General features: G+C 36.9%; 1 protein-coding gene across 6 annotated transcripts in view; it reads right to left on the bottom strand.

Moving 5' to 3' along the window:
- MTRR (5-methyltetrahydrofolate-homocysteine methyltransferase reductase) overlaps positions 1–21,763 on the bottom strand; it is a 36,393-nt gene that overhangs the window by 6,324 nt on the left and 8,306 nt on the right. For 2 of the 6 annotated variants that reach the window (XM_030487963.1, XM_030487992.1), the window contains exons 2-12: positions 20,848–20,976; positions 18,113–18,294; positions 15,475–15,628; positions 13,350–13,467; positions 11,872–12,244; positions 10,198–10,320; positions 8,414–8,567; positions 6,581–6,669; positions 3,573–3,753; positions 1,711–1,753; positions 1,006–1,192 (exon numbers count right to left, since the gene is read on the bottom strand). In XM_030487963.1, the coding sequence (XP_030343823.1) occupies positions 1,006–1,192; positions 1,711–1,753; positions 3,573–3,753; positions 6,581–6,669; positions 8,414–8,567; positions 10,198–10,320; positions 11,872–12,244; positions 13,350–13,467; positions 15,475–15,628; positions 18,113–18,256 (1,566 nt within the window). In that variant the 5' untranslated portion in view covers positions 18,257–18,294; positions 20,848–20,976. Of the gene's footprint in view, positions 1–1,005; positions 1,193–1,710; positions 1,754–3,572; positions 3,754–6,580; positions 6,670–8,413; positions 8,568–10,197; positions 10,321–11,871; positions 12,245–13,349; positions 13,468–15,474; positions 15,629–18,112; positions 18,295–20,847; positions 21,698–21,763 lie in introns of those variants that run through there. The other 4 variants (XM_030487982.1, XM_030488003.1, XM_030487972.1 and 1 more) reach the window with 4 other exon arrangements.

Here is a 21,763-nt window from a genome sequence, read left to right as displayed (position 1 = left end):
TCTTAATTTTCATAAGTTTTACATGATCTCCAAAAATGCATATGGGTGAGAGGAGGCAGATAACTGCTCAAAAATCTTGGAAAATGGTTTAGATCCACTGATAAACTCTAATTCTGATCTTCACATCTATGTCTGAAAGGAAGTCTAAATATAATTTTCATAGAAGCTCCATAACTATTCTCTGAGGCATGGCTAACCTAATGTACAGAATATGAGAAATGACTATTTTTAATTCTTTAAAAGATTATTCAAGTCTCTGGTTTCATGATGATAACAAAAATGGTATAATTATTGCAAATATTGGCAATATTTGCACTTCTGTTATACTTACTACTTCAAACCACACTTGAGTTAGGAGGCTATTTTCCCTATTAATGATTCGAAACTGGCATGCCTTTAAAAAATATTGCAAATGGTAAACACATTTATACTGCAGATAGTTCTGAACTTTATTTACCCATTTTATAACAATCCTTTTTAACTCTACCTCTTTTTCATGTTTGTTCTTCAATATACTGTAAATTAACTATATTTTAAACAAAGAGCAGATGTGAATAATTGAATAAGATATATGATACACATATTAATCAGTCTATCTTAAGAGTTAGTTTTAAAAAAAGGAAGATAACTTGTATGGGTTTTCCTTCCATTTTGCCAGACCAACAGCTTGGATTATTGGCACAGTTTTCTCGTAATCAAATTCTATGCTTGCTTCCATTTTTCTTAATCAAATATAGACTGGCAGTAGTTCTTTTGTCCTATTAATTATGTAGTAGAAGTCCAAATTTTTAATAATTAGCTTTCACCTAATAACTTTGAACCTGATTGCTCACATAGATTCTCTGCTACAAAAAGAGGGGAGAAAAGAAAAAGTACCTTCCCCTAATAATACCCATTATGCCAAACGATCTTTGATGCACATCAGAAATACCACAGACAACTGTTGCAGTTGTTTCAAAAATGCGTAAATTTAATGGTTAAGGAGCTTAGATCTAATAATCATACCTTTTCAGTTGAACAGGTTCCTTCATTTGTATCCAGAGTGTTTCTGTTGGTGTGCAGCTGAGGTGCAACTAACTCAGCAAGCCACCCTGTGCATACTCCTTTCCGTGGGACTGGTCGAGTGGGACAGGCAGTGAACTCCACGATACTAAATACAAAACTCAGTTTGCCTGGCTGATACAAATTTGAACTGGAAAGACAAAAATATTAGTAAATAAATAAATTACATAAAAAAAACACCAAACCCAAACCACAAGCAAAATAACCCCTCAACCCAAGCCCCACAACAACAACAAACAACCCTGAGAGATAGCTGTAAAATCTTACAGCAGGTCAATCTGCAGCCCAATCCACATCAACTAAATCAAGATTCTCAGTATTCAATGTGATATTTATATATAGCTAGAAAATGTCTTAATAGTGGACTCGGACACCAGTACCTACAGAAGGGAATCCAAATTCTTAACCAGATTCACACATGCGTGACCTTGTTCTTAAAAACTCCAACAAAGTCTTGCCAGACATTCAAAACCAATGTTATTTGAAATAGTCAAACCCTGTGGGGTTTTTTTGCAACAGGTACACAATCACTTTATCATCAGGTTTTAGCCTCCATTTCTCTCTTTCTTCTTTATAAAATGCACACACATATCTGAGTAAAAAGCATACCTAAATTACCAAGGAGATACAACTTGAATATTTAATTACCTTGATGCTGAATAGGATCTGGCTTGTAATTTAGGAAGATGTTCTGAAAAATTAAAAAAAAGCAGCATCACTTATTACTTGATTCTCCCAAATGAAAATATCATATAGTAAGTGTTTACACTGCAACACAGTACCAGCATATTATAACTGTAATTTTACTCTATTGAAATAAGTGTTAATAATAAATTCAGTGTTCAGAAATAAGCCATTAAGACTTGAACTCTATTTTGAACGGTTTTTAAACTTCATGGAACATCTGTTAGAGATCCCATAAAAATCAGGACACGATAGTTAATTAATGGGGTTCTTGGTCAATTAAAAACAACTGTAAGGTGCACAGAAGAGATGCCAGTAGCTAGCGGACAAGGTGAAGCTTGAAATTTAATTTTGCCCACCCTTCATCTATGAGCTCAAAAGTTCTCAGAATAGGAATTGCTTCATTGAAAGTTTCTTATATATAATGTCCTAGAAACAGATGTGCCAGTTCAATTTTAAACCACTGTGAGTACCTATGCAAATTTCTGAAACTACAGCTAAAAAACCAACAGAGACAGGATTTTATTTGGCATCTTTTTAATTATAAGTCCACTATATATATCACACGTGCATTTTCATCTACATATGTATGTACATATACAGCAAAGGTCAAACTCACTGGTGCCTTCAAAGGAATGACTTGCATGCAGACTGCACATTTTGGCTGAGGAGAAGGGTATATTGAAAGGAGACAGACAAATCACTAAGTGAACAGTGTGGTGGGGAACAGCGACAGTAAGAAAAAATTTGGCATAGCAAATGCCAGAAAACACAGTGGAGTTAACAGGGTAACCTACAGTTTAACTGCCTTTTAGTTGTTTTTCTACATGTACCACCCTTTTGCAGATGTTCCAATCAGTACATGGAAACCCTGACATATTTTAAAGACGCTCTGCAAAGCGTTAAAGACAGTTGCAAATCAGAGTAAAGCAAAATTAGTTCAGTGAAATCACTTTAAGAAGACATTAAGCCCACTCAGCACATTACTTCCCTGGAGGAACACATTTCAAAAACGTCAAAAATTTCCTTCTGTTCAGTTCAGTTGCTACAGCACATTCCATACTACCTTTGGAAAGCAAACTGGTTTTGCTTTCACTGTGAAGATTCATGTATTTATATAAAGTGGAGCAGAGCTTGCATTTAATTTTTTTAATCCCCACAGTGTACTAAGAAGGAGAGCTTTAGGGTAGGTGTGGAGAAGGCCACTGCAAGAAATAAAAAGCAAATTTTTATTTTTTTTTTTTTTTGTTTCATATAATGCAACATATTAAGAAATTCTGGGTTGTTTTCATCTGGAAAATAACTCTCAGTATATTTAGATGTATTTGAGATGGTTATACACTTGGAATCTCATTCCTTCAATGTTTTATATAAGGAATGCAGTGAGTTTGCTGGACATTACAAAAATACCAATATACTAGGAAAAACTTTCTCTTTTAACAGGTAAAAGTGCAAGAAAAGAACATGTAGGCAGGGAAATCGGGAGTTGTAAAAACATTTCTTTTTTAATTGTAAGCAGTTGATGATCTGTTTCTTAAAGACCCTAGTCCTGCAAACACCTTATGCTTATTTTTTCAGTATGGGAGCAATCCAGAGTCAACTGAAGCATAGGTATGTACCAAGTGTTTGCAGAATGAAGGCCAAAGACCAAAAACTGAAAAACAGAGCTTTGGTCCCAAACAATAGTTTTAGTTTGACCACTATGGATACTATAATATTTCTAAAGCAGTTAACTGAACAGTTACTCCACTTTCTTGGGAAATTGAACATTTAGTCTGATGCATTTTCAGAAACCAAATCTAATTAAATCTAAATTGGTCACTTACCAATTAACATGCTAAGCGAAGGCTTGCAGCCTGGAAAAGCGTGGAGTAAATCCAGCAAACAAACATTAGCATCTCTAATAAAGCGTGTGTAATCAGAGGCTCCTTGTCTGCTGCAAAGCTCTTGAAGCCTCCGTTTTTCTCCCACATCACTCGTACATTCTACAAGAGCTCGCAAAAATGCCTGGGGGGAACAAAATAAGAGTAAAGGGTAAAAATACTTCTCCATTTGGGAAAATGGTCACAAACTGCAAAAAACTTGGGCTATCTGGGAACAGGAAACATGTAGTTATTCAGGTCTTTCTTCTGGTCCATCTGGAAGATAGGAGTGATGTTTGCTTTCCTCCAGCACACTCTCTACGGCAGTTTACAGATTTATGCCCTCCTTTTTATTTACCATTTGTGCATTCATAAGGTTCTTCCTCTCTTCAAAATGAAAACGTAAGGAAAATCCTATATTCTCTTGGTAGTGCTGAATGGAGGGAACTACCATTTGGCATTTTCTGAATAAAGACCTACATACATTTTAATAGTAAAATACAGCTGTGTAAACTGAAGGACACAGTTATCCAGACAGGTTTTTCAATATATAACCTGTAAAGCAAGGACAAAAAAGAAATTAAGACCTTGGCAATGAATAGATATATATCTATCTTTAGATATATAGATATAATAGATATATATGCATCTTTATATTTAGATGCATGTACATGCGTATGTATGAAGAAAACAAAGATGCTTTACACAACCCATTTAAAAAAAAAAAAGGCAAAACAATTAAATTGCTGAAAGAATTATTATCCCCATTTCCTAAGAGTTCTGAACTGACATTTGCAGGAATTTTACAAACATGAAAAATGTTTCCATTTACCTTAAAATGCAATGCTTTCCTTGTGTAAAGCTGTAAGAGCTTTAACTTGTGCATTGGTAAAGAAATATTGCCATTTCTACTTAGCAATTTGCTTTTTGTTTGAGAATTTTACAAAAATAACTTAAAATAAATCAGTGTGTTCTACTTTTCATAGGAACAGATGTTTTAAAAACCAACTTGTGTGAAATTTTTGGGCATCCAATCATCTACATTAAAAAAAAGTTACAGAAGCCCTATCTCCTCCTCCTATTTGTGTTTGCTCCAGCTGTTCTTACGCAAGGAAAACCTAAAAATTTACTACCATCAAGCAGTGCCTCTGGGGTTTCCACTGGCCTCAATGCCACCTCCTTTCATCATGTTTAGGAACTGTAACATGAAAAAGGGAAAAAGATTCTGCCGTGAAAACGGTGTCTTCCAAGACCACAGGCTGTTTATCTGACTGTAGTTTCAGTAGCTCCTATACTGCTCCTTTCTCACCTTACAGAAACTTGGGCTATCTGGGAACAGGAAACAGTCACCTGACAGGTTAGTGGATAACACAATTTATTCCCCAATGCACCTACTATGAAAAATTTACAAGCTCGCAGGTCAGAAAGATCTTAATTAACCTGAGCAGGGAAGAGACAAATAACATTCACAACCCATTCTCTGAAAAAAAACAAATTTATGAAAGGCTCTCTTATTTACCTATTTGCACTTCACTTAAGTAAACAGCTCCATAATACAAATTAATTAAAGACAAAACACCATTTGCTAAGTACAGAAGCCAGGAAGGAATAAAAAAAGTCTTAGAAAAGGTATTACTGTAAATAAAGTAGGGTATTTAATGAGTCATGTAAATATTGCCGTGGTGTTTTATTCCATACTTTATGCCTACATAATGGCACCGCAAGCTTTTCTTAAGGGTGTCCCTGGCGGTGTTCAAGGCCAGGTTGGACAGAGCCTTGAGCCACGTGGTTTAGGGCAAGGTGTCCCTGCCCATGGCAGGGGGGTTGGAACTAGATGATCTTAAGGTCCTTTCCAACCCTTACGATTCTATGATTCTATGATTCTATGAAAATTAAATTGAGCATTGCAAGATAAAGTAAAAATCAAATGTAAAGTGTTACAAGGTTTTTTTCCAAAAGCAAGGTGGAAATAAACACAGTGCATAAAAGAAGAGTGATCCAAAACACCAAGTGCAATCAGACAACGTATTCTACACAAAAGAATACTTGGAAAGTAATTTGAGTGTACTCAAACACTGAGCCTCCAGACAATAGTTTTGAGTACAGAGTTACATAAAGCACATTCTACACTGAACAGGTAATAAAGCAGACAGTTATAAAAACTAGCTTGGGTGATATTCCCCAGCCAGCACTCTCTGCCTACTCTTATTGTTGAGACAAATTTTCCAAACTGTTAAATGCAGTTTTGAAAAGGTTGAAACAATTGGAAGATTCTCTTCTCTTCTGCTGCAAAATCCACTAAATTGAGTGAAAAGGTCCTTCCAAAAACTGATTTCCCCCAGAGACCAAACCAACAGAATTGTTTAGCTTCATCCTTCATCCAAAGTTATCTTTAAAATGTGTTTTGACAGTACCAGAAATACACATGCATTTCCACTTGCAAGCTTCCATTTTTTTGTAGGCACAGAATGAAAAGAAAATCATAGTCACACCTTGAGAGAACAAATACTATAAAAGCAAAAATATTTCTTCAAATTCTGCCAGGCTACCGAAATGCTAAAGGAGAGCTTTAAAATAATTTAAAAGTCACTATGGTACGTTTGCATAGAGCAATTTGACAGCTACAGCTCCCTCTGGCTAGAAAGAATGATTTCTCTAAAACACCTATGGAGCCATCCTCAGTCAGCCTTTCAGTTATCTGACACCAAACATCTCATACTCTTCTGTTTACGTCCAGACTAGTTATGAATCAAGATACTCCAGAACAGGAATAGAGATTTCAGTATCTCATAGTTTGCCAGATAACGTACCAGAAGTGAAATTTCTCAGAATGAAGTACAAACAGTAGCAAACAAACTGACAATCCTTATTCACCAAGAAACCTGGTAACTGCACATGAAGCAAGTACAGATCTGTAAAAGCCCACACAGCGGAGAATTACTAAGGATTTATCTTTAAAAGAACAAACACACCTTTTTGGGAATTGCTCTTATTTCCAAACACCAGGTTAGAATGAATTTCAGAGTGCTTCTTTCAGGGATGTGTTGTGGACGAGCTGCTCCTAGTTCAGTGGTAGAAAAACAAAACAAAATGTGCATCTATTAACATCCAAAAACGGCATCACAGATTGCTCATTCCTTCAAGAAATACAAGAGAGCTAAACTGCATTCAATTCTGTAGGTTTATGCCCCAGACAGTCAGTCACAATTATAAACTAAACAGCAAGACAGTTTTCCAATGAAATATCAGTGATAACTTTCCAATGAAAAGTCAAAACTTATTGGGAAAGCAGAAAACCAAATGAGGAGTACAATACATCAGTGTTCAAATAAATTTCACTGCTAAACCACTCAAGGCTTTGTTACCACTTTCCACCTTGTGGAAATTCAGAGGAAGGCTTACTAGGGAAATGAACATCCACATTTTTTCCCCTCCATCTATAAGCACTCCTGAAAATTGGAGCATGCTGAAGTTTTCTAATGATCTAACCAAAGGTGCATGCAGCCAGTGCCATGCTGGAGCTTCTGAGATCCAGCAGATCCAAGGGGTTTCTGTACAAGCAAATAATTCGTCCTGTACTCTGTACAGGTTCCATTTGTGGGAAGGAGGTACACTGACATCCCATCTATCCCTGCATGGAGTCAGCTGCGGTGCGGCCTGGCTTATCAGCCTCATGCCACGCCATGCTAAAGTGGCTATTCTAAGTTAACCCCAAAACCAATCTAAGAACATTTATGTGACAGAACACCTTTAATTAATAATCTCTGCAGGTTCAAAATTGTTTCCTTAAAGACTAGATTCATATGCTGGCATTTCTCTTGACAATGTTTCTCAGATTTGACATCCAGATTCTTACTGTGTTTTTTCCATGCTCAAGAGCCCTTTAATACTACAGAATTTTCGCTCCAAGAATATACCTATGTAAGTTGTTAAATTACCTCTTTTTATCAGTCTTGAATGATACCATGAATTGACTGAAACCTTGCTACAAAGAAAAAAATTTACTTTCAGAAGATAAGAGGATTGGGATAAATATAATGCAGGAAAGAAGCATCCATTTTCACATTTATATAAACTTCCTTTTCTTGAACATGCAAACAGCATGTTACAAGAAGTACTTAATCCTCTTCCTAGCATGCTCTCCAAATTCAAATCCAATATTTGAACAATAAACTTTGTACCAGACTGCAAATAATTTCTGTTTTGTCCTCTCAGCTGATCTCATCTACTTCATCAAAGAATTCACAGACTGAACAAGGAGAAGTTGTGAACAAAATTCAGTGAAATTCCTGGTAAATCTTGAAGATACAGCAGAGGCATAGCCTGCTGTTCACACTCTTCTCCCAGGTTTTTCAGTTCCTTACATTCAGTAAACCCACACCGTACTAACTTGTAGTAACTACTACAAATTCCTCAGAAATCTTAATGCAGTTAAGAGACAACCACCTCAAAAGGAAGGCAACACTGGAACATTGCTAGGAGTTGTGAAACTACATTATAGAGCTAAATTCTTTGGTACAGAATGGCAACAAGTAATTAAGTTACAGTAACTTAATGAGTATCTGCTCACCAGCAAAGCTCCACAGAAATTAATTTCTGTTTGATGCTAAACCATTTAACTTCTTAATTGCAGTGGATGGAAGACAGCGCATCCTCTCTTTTTTAACACATCTCTGTGACTTCCAACATGCCTCCACGAAGCGACCACTGTGTCCCAATACTAAAGATAAAACCATTCAAAACTATGCAAACCAACTACGACTAACACAGGAGTATTTGTTCATGACCAGTGCATCACACCATACCTTTCTTTTTAGTGCCCTGCTTAACTTTTACACAGACAAAGTGCTCTCCTTTTTCAGAAAGTCCCAAGATGTGAAGAAGTTCTTCTACCTCACTGACATTGTTGGGACACATTACACAGAAGGCATCTCCAGGTTGATAGTCAAAGACTGTATCCTGTTTTAAAATATAAGATAATTTCTATTAAGCTGTATCACAAACCAAGCCCAATAGCATTCCTAAAAACATTCCTAACAACAATCTTCTTACTATCGCAGTCACATAAAGTCACATGTTCTTTTACTCTGTACTAGCACTTCGCTGTTTGGAGCACATCAGAATCTAAATACTCATGTTTTCTTTTCAGGTTTAACCTTACTAATTAGAAAAATCTTTCCTTATTTGGTTTAAATATTTGGATAATCTTCAATAAGAACTGATGAGCAGCCTAAACAGAAGGAAAATAAATACCTGTTAAGAGGATGTGTTATATAATCAGCCCAGATCATTAATTACTGATGTACTTTGTTTTGTGGTTTGAGAAGAGCACAGAAATGAAGCCCCTGTAAGCCCCTAATGAATCTCTGTATAGAGATACATTACCACTAAAAGAAAAAATACTGGTTAAACTATTTCATTAACTGTGACTGAAATGACCCCAACTGGTTTTATTTTCTGAAGGAAAAAAACAAAAGTATCAAGAGAAGAGCACAGTGAAAACTAAAAGGTATCTCCGATCTTAACACCTAGATTCTGCATAGCTGTCTGAGGTTCTTGTGTGCAACTGCTGAAAGCCTACTCAAACTTCTGCCTGTTATAGGAACACACAGAATTGCAGTTGCATCATTGTATTTCCCTTATGCATCAGATGAGGTGATCTGCATACAGACTGTTGAGAAGGCTAAGAAAAAAAGGCCCAAAATATTCAAATTTTCAGTGGGTGCTGATGACAGGATACATCTAAATACACAAATAAATGCAAAACCCCATGTAATCTCAGACACTCCATTGCTCAAAACTTAACAGACTCTATTTATTACTGAGATTTAAAGATGACCTATGGATACTGACACAGAAGAGGCTGAGTCCAATAGAAGTTACTGCTAAAATCACAAAATCCCAAATGCATTATTCTCCAAATTTGGAAAAATCGATCAAAGGCAACATATTTTCCTTTTAAAGATTTCTTGTAAAGTAACATCGAGCACTGTCTGCCTTTCATCTTCAAACAAGTATACAAAATATTTTCTTCCCTGAATAATCTAAGGTAGTTTTTACACCTGAGGTAACAGAGGTTGACAGTTTGAGTAGTATGTTAACAAGTCAAAGCAAATGAATGCCAGAGGCAGAAACAGTGCTCAAGAGCTAACAATTCTTATCATTTGATCGTATTAGTCAAATTATTACCTACCACAAGAATAGTCACAATTATTCAGTTCCTGAATATTCCCTGAATTGCATATTTATGAAAGATTATTACTTTTCAATATTCCCTGCCTGCCCTTCTTCCCTGCAAATTCCTTTCAAAAAGGTACATCAGTCAACACAATATTCATGGAACAACACAGAAATTAACTTGACATTTCATTCCTGTTTTGACTTCCACAGTCATACCTTTCAGTGAATAAATGAAGCTTTGCACTTACAAAACGGATCAGCTTAAGCTGACATCCTGTTGTATAAGGAATTAGGTTTTTTAACTTTTCAACAGTCAAGTAAATATTTCTTCCCCCAGCTATTATACATAACACGCATGCTTTTCACCCTTTATTTTAACCCACTAAAGAAAAAGCCATCACAAACTTACTGCAATATCAAGTTCTAAGAGTAATGCTGTTTTTATTGCATCTTCTCTAGTTAGCTGAACTGCTTTTGTAACTGGCACTTCAAAGGTTGTTCCCTCTGAAACCAGTGAGGACAAATGTGGATTCTGAAAAAAAGGACATGAAAACTTACACTAAAAATGCAAACGCTGAATGACATCTTATTATAACATACAGGAGTTACTGTTGCCACTTTTTGGTTTTTTTGACACAATCTTAAAAAACAATTCAGAACAATAAGGAAAAATCTGAATATTCTATATACATGCAGTGTTTTGCTCTACCTTTCTGAAAATCATACCCAGTAACAGGCATATATTCAACTATAAAAAGTCAGTAGGCTTGAAAAGCCTAATGGGCCTAAACTACTATCAAATGCGTATCGCTGTTCCTTTTTCAAGAGTTGTCTTGAAGATAGCCAAATTAGAGAATGGCATTTATGTTAAAACGCAGAGAACTCCCACCTAATTAAAGGATTAGTAGGTGTACAGAACAGACATAAGAGTAAGAACAGAAGTTATTTAAAAATATCATTGCAGGTGTACACATTAAGACTTCAGGGTGCAGATGGGGCTATTATTACGGGCAATTTATAGAAGGAGTTCTAAAAACTTACAGTTAAATTTAGAGGTAATCAGCAAACTCCACACTATGAAACAGCATCACGTTATGCCACATTTCTACACAGGTAAAAATGTGCCCAAATAATTGTAAATGGGCATCAAGAATAATTCCAGACCACCTCTGTCAAAGGCTGTCACTTGAAGATTAGACTACAGCCTTCATTCCTCCATCGCTATTGTCAGCAAACTTCATCTGAGATCAGTTACAGGCAAAAACGAAGAGGTAGAAGAGATACCAAATGTCTGTAACAATACCTTCATATGGAAAGGAATTATTCTACCAATAAGAGATTATTTGTTAATCTGAAGATTTCCTATTTAAAAAAAGAAGGCAGGAGAATGAGACCAACAGTTGGAAGTTCTATTATTCTTTAAAAATTCGACATGGTGAACAGCGGCTTGGGCCATATCAAGTTATTGTGCACCAGCTGGACTGTGATAACTGTCCACATCCATATTCCCTCCAAGTCAAGTTCAAGGCACAATGAGATCAAGATTATCAAAATACCCACAGTTTTTGCAACGTGAAATACTGGAAAAGGCCATGAATTGTGTCATACTTTTGAAATCATACTTGATCCTACATGGCACCTACTTGTTTAAACAAGGTCTAGCCAACTATGTCAAAACCAGGTTTTTTTTCAGAAAACAGTTTTGTCAAAAAACAGTTTTTATGTCAAAAACAAAGGAAAACAAACAAACCTCCATTTGATTCTTTCCAAGGCTCAAGACAACCATCCAGTATTATACCTGAAATTTGGACTATCATCTTTAGTCTGTCCACTGAATTACAGATTAGCAGATTCAACTTTTTCAATCTGCTGTTTGAAAGCAAAATTTTTTTTTCCTGTTTACAAAAAAGTTAAGGCATGAATATTAGAACCTGATCACTTACAATTCAAAAACCTCCTGCGTTCAGGGATGCATCTCCCCTATACAGGTATCCGCTTGTTCTTTTGAGCCATATGTAGGAGTATATACACTCGTGCTCTTATCAGAGCTGGAGGCTTTCCTCATTCAAAGCCAAGTCCTTACCTCACCATGGGTGTCCTGAAACTGCACCTCTATGTATTCTGGTGGCAAGGCAGGAATATTAAGAGCAGACTGAGAGACAGGAGGGACAGAATGAACAAGTGAAGGTTCAGTGTCTCTGCTTGAATCCACAAGACTGATGTCAACCAGTTTCTGTGACAGAACATCAGAACTCCTCACTCCCTCATCTTCTAGCTTCAAGTTCTGTACTTTGGAGGTTAAGTTTAGTTCATGCACAACATGTGGGGCTGCAGAGAGAGAGCTTGAAACAGCATTGACAACACTGTTCATGCCGTCTTTTTCTTTCTGCAATAGAAATACTTCCTTGAGAGCACGCCAAAGTCCATCAATCCAAGGATCAACCACTAATTCCAAACTAGGAAGGGAAAAAAAAAAGGGGGGGGAGAAAGGAATGGATGAATTATTGTGACTTACTGGAATGTTAATTTACAAATAAGGAAAGTAACACAAAACCTAAAAACGCTACTAATTTTCAAATTTTAATATATATCTGCAGCAGTTGCAAAGATGACTTTTTTGTTAAAAAGGTATTTTTATTTAGTTATTACCACTGTCTAAATTTATGGAGTCTAAAGTACTTAACAGCCTCACTCTTCTTCTAGTTTTTCGCTTTTATTTTCCTATGCTGAACTTTATGACAGGAAGTTAAAAGGATGGGAGCAAAACATGCAACTTTTCATTGTGCAACAGCAACATCAAAAGCTTACACTAATGGTCTATTTTTATTATTTTAGAACACAACATATAAGTTTTATGGTTATGGCAATGTTTGTGTTCAACCATCTTGCAACATCATGCACAGAGCCAATATAATCTGCAGTTCAAAATAAATAAGCCAAGACTGCAGCCTACCGGCCAGAAAGAGCAACAGAACTGGAAGGGAGTTCTTTTCTCATGTAATTTCTGTACAGCAATAAACCTCCTACCCCCTTCTTTCATAATTCCTCTATAGTGATCAAAAACCAAACAACCCCCACCCCCCAAAAAAAGGGGTGAAAAATGTTTTATGGAAGAGAGAGAGAAATTAAAAAAACACTGTAGGATTTGCCTAAAGCAGTTCTACTGCAAGATGTGAGCTTGAATAAAGTCTGATGTATATGTAGAAAGACATCCCATTACCCAGTACCACACATACTGGGAACTGCATTTATTTTTATTTGCTTCAGTAAACAGACTACATTTTTTAATCCTTCCAGTTACTCTGAATTACTTAATTTCTAGAACTGCTAAATACCCTCTATTTTTCCAGGGAGTACATCTGTTTGCTCACACCTTAAAAACAGAGTTTTATTTAATGGCAATTGAGATTGAAAGGCATACTGTGTTCAGACACGACTTGTTCCTACGAGGTGCTGAGTATTCAGGTTCAACTGATTTCAAAGAGTTCAGAATGTTTAGCCAAATTCACATGGAATTGTTGCATCTTGATGAAATAAAATCCAAAATCATTCAGTTCTTACCCTACACAATCATCTGCTAATCCTGTGTCGTAGAAGTGCCGGGCTCCAAGTTCTTGAAGTCGTCGGTCTACTGTCTTTCCACCATTACAGAAGAATGTATACTCTGAATCTCCCAGACCTAGCAAATTCAAGGAAAGAGGAATCGTGTCAATCAGCCAGCCACCCAGGCTACACAGACAAAAGATCTGCAAAGACAACACAGGGTTTTCTTGCAGGCAGACAAAAGAATCTGATATAGCAAAGTGGCTATTACCACGACACTTTCATGACCTCCAAAAAAAAAATTGCACTTGTCCTAAAGTAAAGCTGAAAAAGTGGTTCCTCTTTCACAAATGTAAGAAACAGAATTTCTCTGAAAACACTTAGTTTTCAATATCTCACATTTCAGAAGAATGTTGCTTTAGTCTGAGGCTTTCAAAAAATACAAAACTGCTCTTACAGGAAAAATGTAAGAAGCTGAATTAATTAAAAAGAGTGAAACTGATAAACTGTACGTGAATTACCAAACGAAATTATCTCACCTTCAGGTTAAAATTCTTAATATACGTCAGTAACATAAGGGAGAGAGTATTTAAAGAAATGAAAAAATATTGGAACTTGAAAAAAAATTATCAAACATAGGAGTGATTTTAAACAATATGAAGTAAGAAATGTAGGAAAAGGGAATCTGGCCCAACACCCTCCTCCAGAGAAATCAGAGATTTCTCTGTAGATCTCATTTTCACTGCACTGGCTTTTCTGCCCTTTAACAATCATGAAGATGTTCTGCTCGAAGAAGATGCTCTTTATTATCAGTTAAACAGTCTGTGCATCAGGAGGCATGTTCATGGAGGACCTGAGATTTTAAGATACCAACTAAACCACCAACTCACCCTAAAAGTGATCAGCCACACATACCTCATCCTTAACAGATGCTTATCTAACAATCCCAAAGACCACTGGTTAGATAGTTCTCACAATTCTGTAAGTAATCCACAGCACTCTTTCACTATCCTATCACAATTTTTGACAGCCTGACCCTTTCTTGTGTGCAGTTTCAAACCACTAGATCCTTATTATTCCCACCCAACAATGGACGATTCCGTTCTTCTTTATAACAGCCCTTTTCTTTTTTTTTAATTAAAAAAGACTTCTGTTCCTTACCAAGTACAGTACTTAGAGCAAACACTTCATGGGACAAGCTGAAATGGATACCATGAATGTATTTTAAGACAGATAACTTTTTAGACTAGAATCACAAAACATGTTATAACTTAAATACTACAATATGTGTTACAACAAAAATCAGTATTAATACAATGCTTATCTTCATATATGCATGCATATATGACTATTTCACAAACTGTAATGTGTAATTAGGCAGTAGCATAACAACTTCTCAAAATGTTACACAAGTAGAATACATATATTTCAGACTTCCACATTACATATCCACTAGAAATTTCCTTCTAGTGGGTACTTTCCTCACCAGAACCTAGAAGTTTCCTTGCTCCTATCAAGTTAAACTTGTCCAGCAAAAATAACTTAGGTTCAAATAGAAGTTTGTTTAAACACAACCTGAAAACAACAAACTGACTTTACCATCAACTCAAGATACATCATACGTATTTTGTCAAATCTGTATTTTGCCAAATCTGTATTTTGCATATTAGTCTAACCTGAAGTTACATTCCTCCTATTGACAAATATGACACTCAAATTTTTTAAAAAATATTGCAAATTTAAAGGGATGGGGTGATCTTAAAACCTTGTTTTTAAGGACATTTCATACTTTCTTTCCCTGTGTATAGAAAAATGCCCTATTATTTGCAAAGTCAAGTAAACTCATCTAGTCCATAAAGACTTGACATGAAATTAAACAGTTCTAGATAGTTTGAGTCATGTTGTTTATGCAAAGAAAATTAAACTATAAAAAAATTAAATTGGTAGCTTACATTCAGATAATTTCTGTGACGCTTTTCCTTTATTGCTCATAGAGGACATTACACACAAAAACCCTGTTCATGTTATAAAAATGTTTTATCACCACTTAAAAAAACCCAAACAATCTATTCACAAGTAAAAAAATCCAAAAATTATTCACTAACAGACAAGTGCTGCAATAATACAGAAAATACTAAATCACCTAGCAATCCATACTGGAGATGTGCGAAATGATCAGGTGGCAAGGTCGTGTCGTGAATTTTCTTTACAAACTTGCAGGCAGTGTCTGGTGGGTCTCCAGTACCAGTAGTGGAAATAACAATAACTACAGGATCCTTTTCTGTTTCCAGGTTATACTACAAGTAACAGAACAAGTAAGTTACAAGGTGCCATTTGATACCTATTTGTAGCCTTAGATATTATCTTTCACTATTTCTTTCCCAAAGGTACACAGAAAAATGTTTAATCTCAACTCTATTAAACCACAGAAAGTCTTTCACGTAATTTTGGGGATACAATTTATCATCTCAGTGGAGTTTTCAAGAGAAGATTGGGTAAAACCCTGAGGAATTTGCTCTGACCTCAGCTGACCCTGCTGCAAGATGACCTCATGAAGTCCCTTCCAACCTGAATTAACCTATGATCCCACACTCAAACACCAAAGGGCAGCATTTTAAGCAGGCTAGTCCACATGCAAAGAATATTTCACAACTGCACTCAGGCAGCTTAAATACATAATTCCTAGAGTATTTGCTTTGCAAGTGGAAAAAGTATTTTTCTACATACAGTCACGATCACACAGTGAGCCATAATACCAATAGATTCACACAGATAATGGGGGTGTGGCCATACAAACTGAGGGGATCACTTCCAAATTCCATTAGGGATCATTTGGTTCTCTCTGATAACTTCCATATTACATCTGTCTTGGCCATTAGAAAACCAAATCAAACCAAAACAAAAACAATCCCACAAACTACACTTTGGGTGAACTAAAGTAGCTCTGACCAGTGATAATCAGTCACTGTGTTCTACAGTGATTCATTTTGGCCCCACTCCTCTGTCACGAATTCCTTTCTCTCCCCTTTGCTAATACCAGTCTTCCACATTTCCCGCAGTTTTATGGGAGCTTCTCCCATTATATCAGAAGAACTGAAGAAGAGCTGCCTATATTTGGGATTGTGCGTCAGTTCCATAAATTCAGGCCTCATGCAACCATTTATTACTTCTCAAGTAAAAAGCATCCTGTTTCTTTGATTATTCCATCTTTCCACGGACAGCAGGCTGCAGCACTGAGCACTGTGCTAGAATGCTGTCTGTCAGGTCACCCATACAACATGTTCTTTCACAGCACCCCTGCGGGCTATGGGTTTTGAATCAACAGCTAGTGACCTATGTGAAACACAGCTATACAGAATTACAGACACCTTGTTTGGGAGTGACCTCTGGACGTCACCTAGTCCCACCCCGTGCTCCAAGTGGGACTAACTGCCAACACTGCATTATGTCAGCTGTGACTGACTGAATTCTGAAAACTTCTAAGGGTAGAAATTTCACTTTTCTGGCAGCCTTTTCCATCCAGAACTTTGCCACTAGTGTGAAATCTGAGTTTATCAGGCTGCATTCAGTGGATTTTGCCTCCTGTTGTACAGTCTGCTGCTGCCAAGAAGAGTCTGGCTCAAATAGGCTGCTATTAGGCCACTCCTTAGCCTCCTTTTTGCCATAATAAGTAACCTAAGCTCTTTTTACTGCTCCCTGTAGGTTTCAGTTTAAACTCTCTCCCAACATTCCAAGTTTAATAAAATAGTCCTATTATGAGAAAATATAAATAAAGACTGCAAGAGATACGATGTTTTATTTCAAGCAGAAGTCAAATGCAGAAGAAATTAAAGGGAAGAATATAAAGAGAAACTTCACCTTCCCTGCTGGCTGCATAAGTCTCTTCGTAACACTTTGCTATATACTCAATGGACATTCATTCAAAAGCAGATGTCCAGCTACCCAACACATAGTGCTTCCCCAAGAAAGAAACTTTCTAAAAGGAAACTTAGTTTAATAAACTTCTCACATTTTCAACTGCATGAAAAAAATGGGTGTTACTTTCTGCTCATATGAAATATCAGGCTATCAAGTTTTGTTTGGCTGTTTTGGGGTTTTTCTTTTAAATGTTTTTGTTTGAGGACATATAGTTGAAACTACTTTGTGAAGGAAATTACAGTCCACATTGCTTTTAGTTACAGACAGATGCTAACAGTTTTCAGATCCTTACCCTTGGAAAATAGTAAATAATAAAAAGTCACTCCCTTGCTCCAGCCAAGCTTTTTATTTTTTTCTAGAATGTAACTTGAATGTATCCAGTGTGAGCTGGAGTGAGTGCATATGCTAAGCAACTCAAGAAGACGCCGAAAAAACTCAGGGTCATGCTGGAGCTCAGTTAACGCAACGCAGGACCTCAATGCAACATGAAAACAACAGGGGGGGGAAAAAAGAAGTGTCATTTCTAAGAACAGGAAAGCTGACCAGTAAATACAGAATTCATTTGCATATATAAATAGTTTTCAAGAACTCACTGTGCTCTTGCTGGAAGAGAGATCAAAGATTTACTGTTCTAATAAGAGAAATCACAATAAAGATGTACCTTCGGCACAAGGATATTAAATGTCTCTGAGTATTGGTCCAAATTAGTGATTCATAAGAAACAAAAATTTAAAACTAGATGGTATATTTTAGGTGGGTGCATGCGCTCGGCCTTTGTGATTATCAATAGCCACCACTCAAGCACATGAAGAAAAATGCAGCTCTTAAATACCTCTTTTTCAAAACAGCATGGAGTACCTCACCTTGTCCATTTCACTCATACAGTGCATATCAGCTTCAAATCCATGGGCGCCTGCCTGCTGCCATATTTCCTCAGCTATGGCTTTTGCCTGCCCCTTTTGTGTTGCATAGAGGAGCAAAAACCTCCTTTTTAAATCACAGCACATCTCCTGAAACAGAGCTTTTTTTTTTTTTTTTTAAGACACTGCAGGGGAAGAAAAGAAGGAAAAAAGTTAATTTATTACATGCAGAACAGCAAGATTTTGTTTTGCTTATTAAATTAAAATTACATAAAGGATAGCAGTATTGGTGTTTAACTTGGAAATGAGGCATCTGCTCTGAAGAGATACCATTTCTCACACCCAAGCTTCGCAGGCCAGGTTGCGAAGGACTTTTGGTATTGGTCATATGTTCTGTACTGCCTCAATGTTGCAGTTGTATTACATCTCTCTATCAAGAATCTAGATTGTAAACAATACAACAGAGAAAATAGTTTCATGAAAATATACTACTTTTATTATGTAAGTTACATTTTCCACTTTAAATCAGCGATTGCTTTAGTTACTTTCTGAGATGCATTTGAAAACAAAACAACATATTGATCTGCTGAAATCAAACTACACTGCCTGAGGAATAAAAAAAAAAGATATCTCAGTTTCTTTCTTTCTTAAATCAGTATTTTTTGCCTGAATGCATTTACGCTTCACTGTCCACTATGTCTATACTTTAGAACACAAACATGGGTTTTCACTTCATATTTCAAAAAGGAGTTTCCTATACAAGTGCAACTACAGCATTGACTGCTTAGGCTTTTCTCTCCTAAAAATAAGAAACCATCTTAGAGAAATCTGCTGTAGTGTACAATGCCACTCCCTCACAGTCTTGCAAGCAGTTGGGATTAATGAGGTGTATATCCATCACCATTCACCTGTCCCATGAGAGTTCAAATGTGAGAAGTTTTATTTCATGATTTTGACACAGAGAGAACACAACAGATGTAAGGACAACTTCAAGAAGTAGTGAATAGGGGAGACAATCAGAACATCTCTCATGCACATATTACAAACTGATTTTCTGTCACTATTTTGTCGCTGCTAGGGAGCTGCAGTAGAACTCAAACACCTAGAATTACAACTGAGTAATTTTCAGTTCCGAACTTGAGATTTTTTTCATGTGCCTGGGCCTGGTTTGCTAAACTCCACCTACTGCTCCCACACAGATTCAACTACAGAAAACATTCAGTGTCCTAGCCACACATACTGATTTATGGAAACCCGTGGCTAAGTAATTTGAGGTATACCTTTCTCCTGTTTCTTTCAAGGGAAAACAAACGCGGTGAAACTACGTAATAGCTTCTTAAGAGTGCAGTGCCTGTACCATACATGAATTCCATAAAAATGTAATTAATAGAAAAATGTAAGGCTTTCATTGCATTTTGTTCTACTATATTTTCCATCATAGTTTTCACTCTAAATTGATTACATTACCTAAAAATATTAATAATTACCTTAACAATTGCTTTAAATAAATTCATTTAAATAACTAGCTTCATGTGTACATGCACAGACAATGCATATGCTAAAACAATCCACAACCTTTTTCACTCTCCTTTTCCAAAAGAAATACAAAGAAATTTGATGACACACAAATTAGGGTGATTCACATAAAATAGTTTAAATACCCTCAGATCCCTGTAGTAATACAGATTTACCCTAGTCTTATGCTATGTTTTCACTTCAATTGTTTTCTTGTCAGTAGGTGGCATTGCCTGACTACAGATGGAGAGAGGCAAAAGACGAAGTGGCCCTTCATTACTACATTCTTTCTTATACCTCAGAAAGGGAGAAAGATAATAAATTTTCTACAGGGACCACACCATAGCGCAGAAGCCTTCTATACACAAAAAGCTGAGGGGTAAGCTGCCAACATTATAGCAAAGGGATTACCAACAGACTTCAAACAAGTCAGCTTGGGAAAATGTAGAACAGAAGCATGAAAATTTGCAATAGTAGGAGGAGAGGAGAGGGCAACAGAAAGAACAGCAGTCACGATGTGGTCTGACATGGCCAGATGTTGCCCTGACAGTGCCATGACCTCTGCCTAGGCCAGGCAAAACAGCCCCCCCAGAAGACACTGTGAGCTGCTTCCACTCCAGCTAGCACAGTAACAATAAAGGGTGCAAAAAGCAACTACCCACATCTTGGGTGCATGTATGTGAACTTGCAGGGAGCTTTCTCACTGGTGTGTGGACTAGTAGATTGCACAGAAACACAAAAATTAGAGCAACCACATCTCCCACAGAAGGTGTGTGTAAACAAGAGAACCCACACAGCAAGAAGAGAGGCTTCATACTTGAGATGCATTCCTCCTGAGAGAGGGGACTGCGTGTATGTAACATGTGCTTGTGGGAAAGGGGCAGGTCACAATTAGACAAATCCTTAGAACTAGATACAGAAGAGTGTTTAAATATTTGTAGGCATTTATTAACACTAAGTGCTTAGTATCATATCTGTTGCATTGGTGTTACTGATCTTCAATATATAGTTCAATTAATTGATTAAACAGCAGTTAAATTAACTGCCTAGCAGTTAATTACATCACTAACAGATCAATAAACAACTTTGATCCTGATTTGATCTGAACTGCACAAGTTGAGCTTCTCCCCGTTAGAGCATCTTCTGTCATCAACCAGAAGAGCTTCATACACAAACTGATCAAGTGATACCTGCTAGAAGAAAGGAAAATTAGTCATGCCTACCTGCAGATGACCACAATCGTAAAGCAGAAGCACACTTGCACTCAGATGAACATACTGCCTACATTGCTCTTGCCTTCCTGCACTCTTCCAAGATGATATGCCACTTCCACTTATGTGATATAAGTTCAACTGGAATAAAGAGGGGCAAAAATGGTAATTCTCAACTATTGAGCTTTCTAGAGAATCTCTCTAGCTTTAAAATATTACCACGCCAGCAGCCTTTAACATGGTGATGTGTTGGTACTCACATGTCAAAAAAACCCAAAACACTGTTTAGGCTAAGAAAACAACCCTGGATTTGCTGGTTCAAACCAAGGCTTAACATGAAACTAAAGATGAAATTCCAAATTATAACTTGTCTGATTCAGTACTCAGAACTCAGAAAACTAACAGTCTGCAAAAGATTAGCAGGGATTTCATTAGCTCCATACGTCAATACAACACAGGAGCAAACAAGTCACACAGTTTCACTGAAGCAGATGTGCTGGCCCTAGCAATTACACAGCTGTACTGTAAAGCCCAAGTACGTACTTCATGTACCTGGTCTGCCAAAAATGTCAAAACGCATGGCCACAGAGTAAAAACACAAAAAACTTCTCCACTAGCTTTACATACATCTATATGGCTTCAAACCGGGTTGTGGGACCATGCCTTCAGAGCCATGAAACCATTCCCGTATCATTTTTGAGGTTCCAGACTGCTCAGAATCACTTTCACTCTACAACCACGACAAATATAAGAACCCCACAAAAACTTCAACGAAACCCGCATGTGAAGCCCTCCGCGGCCCAGGGATTGACCTTCCGCCCGGAAAAATTTGGCTGGACCAACCGACACGCCACTGGGCAGGCGGAGAGCTGTCCCTAAAGAAGGACGGCGATTTTCGGGAGGTAAAGCCAGCTGCACACCGGTGGCG

The sequence above is a fragment of the Strigops habroptila genome, chromosome 1 (genome assembly GCF_004027225.2).
Source record: "Strigops habroptila isolate Jane chromosome 1, bStrHab1.2.pri, whole genome shotgun sequence".
NCBI classification, from domain to species: domain Eukaryota; kingdom Metazoa; phylum Chordata; class Aves; order Psittaciformes; family Psittacidae; genus Strigops; species Strigops habroptila.
This window is presented reverse-complemented; position numbering and strand designations above follow the sequence as displayed.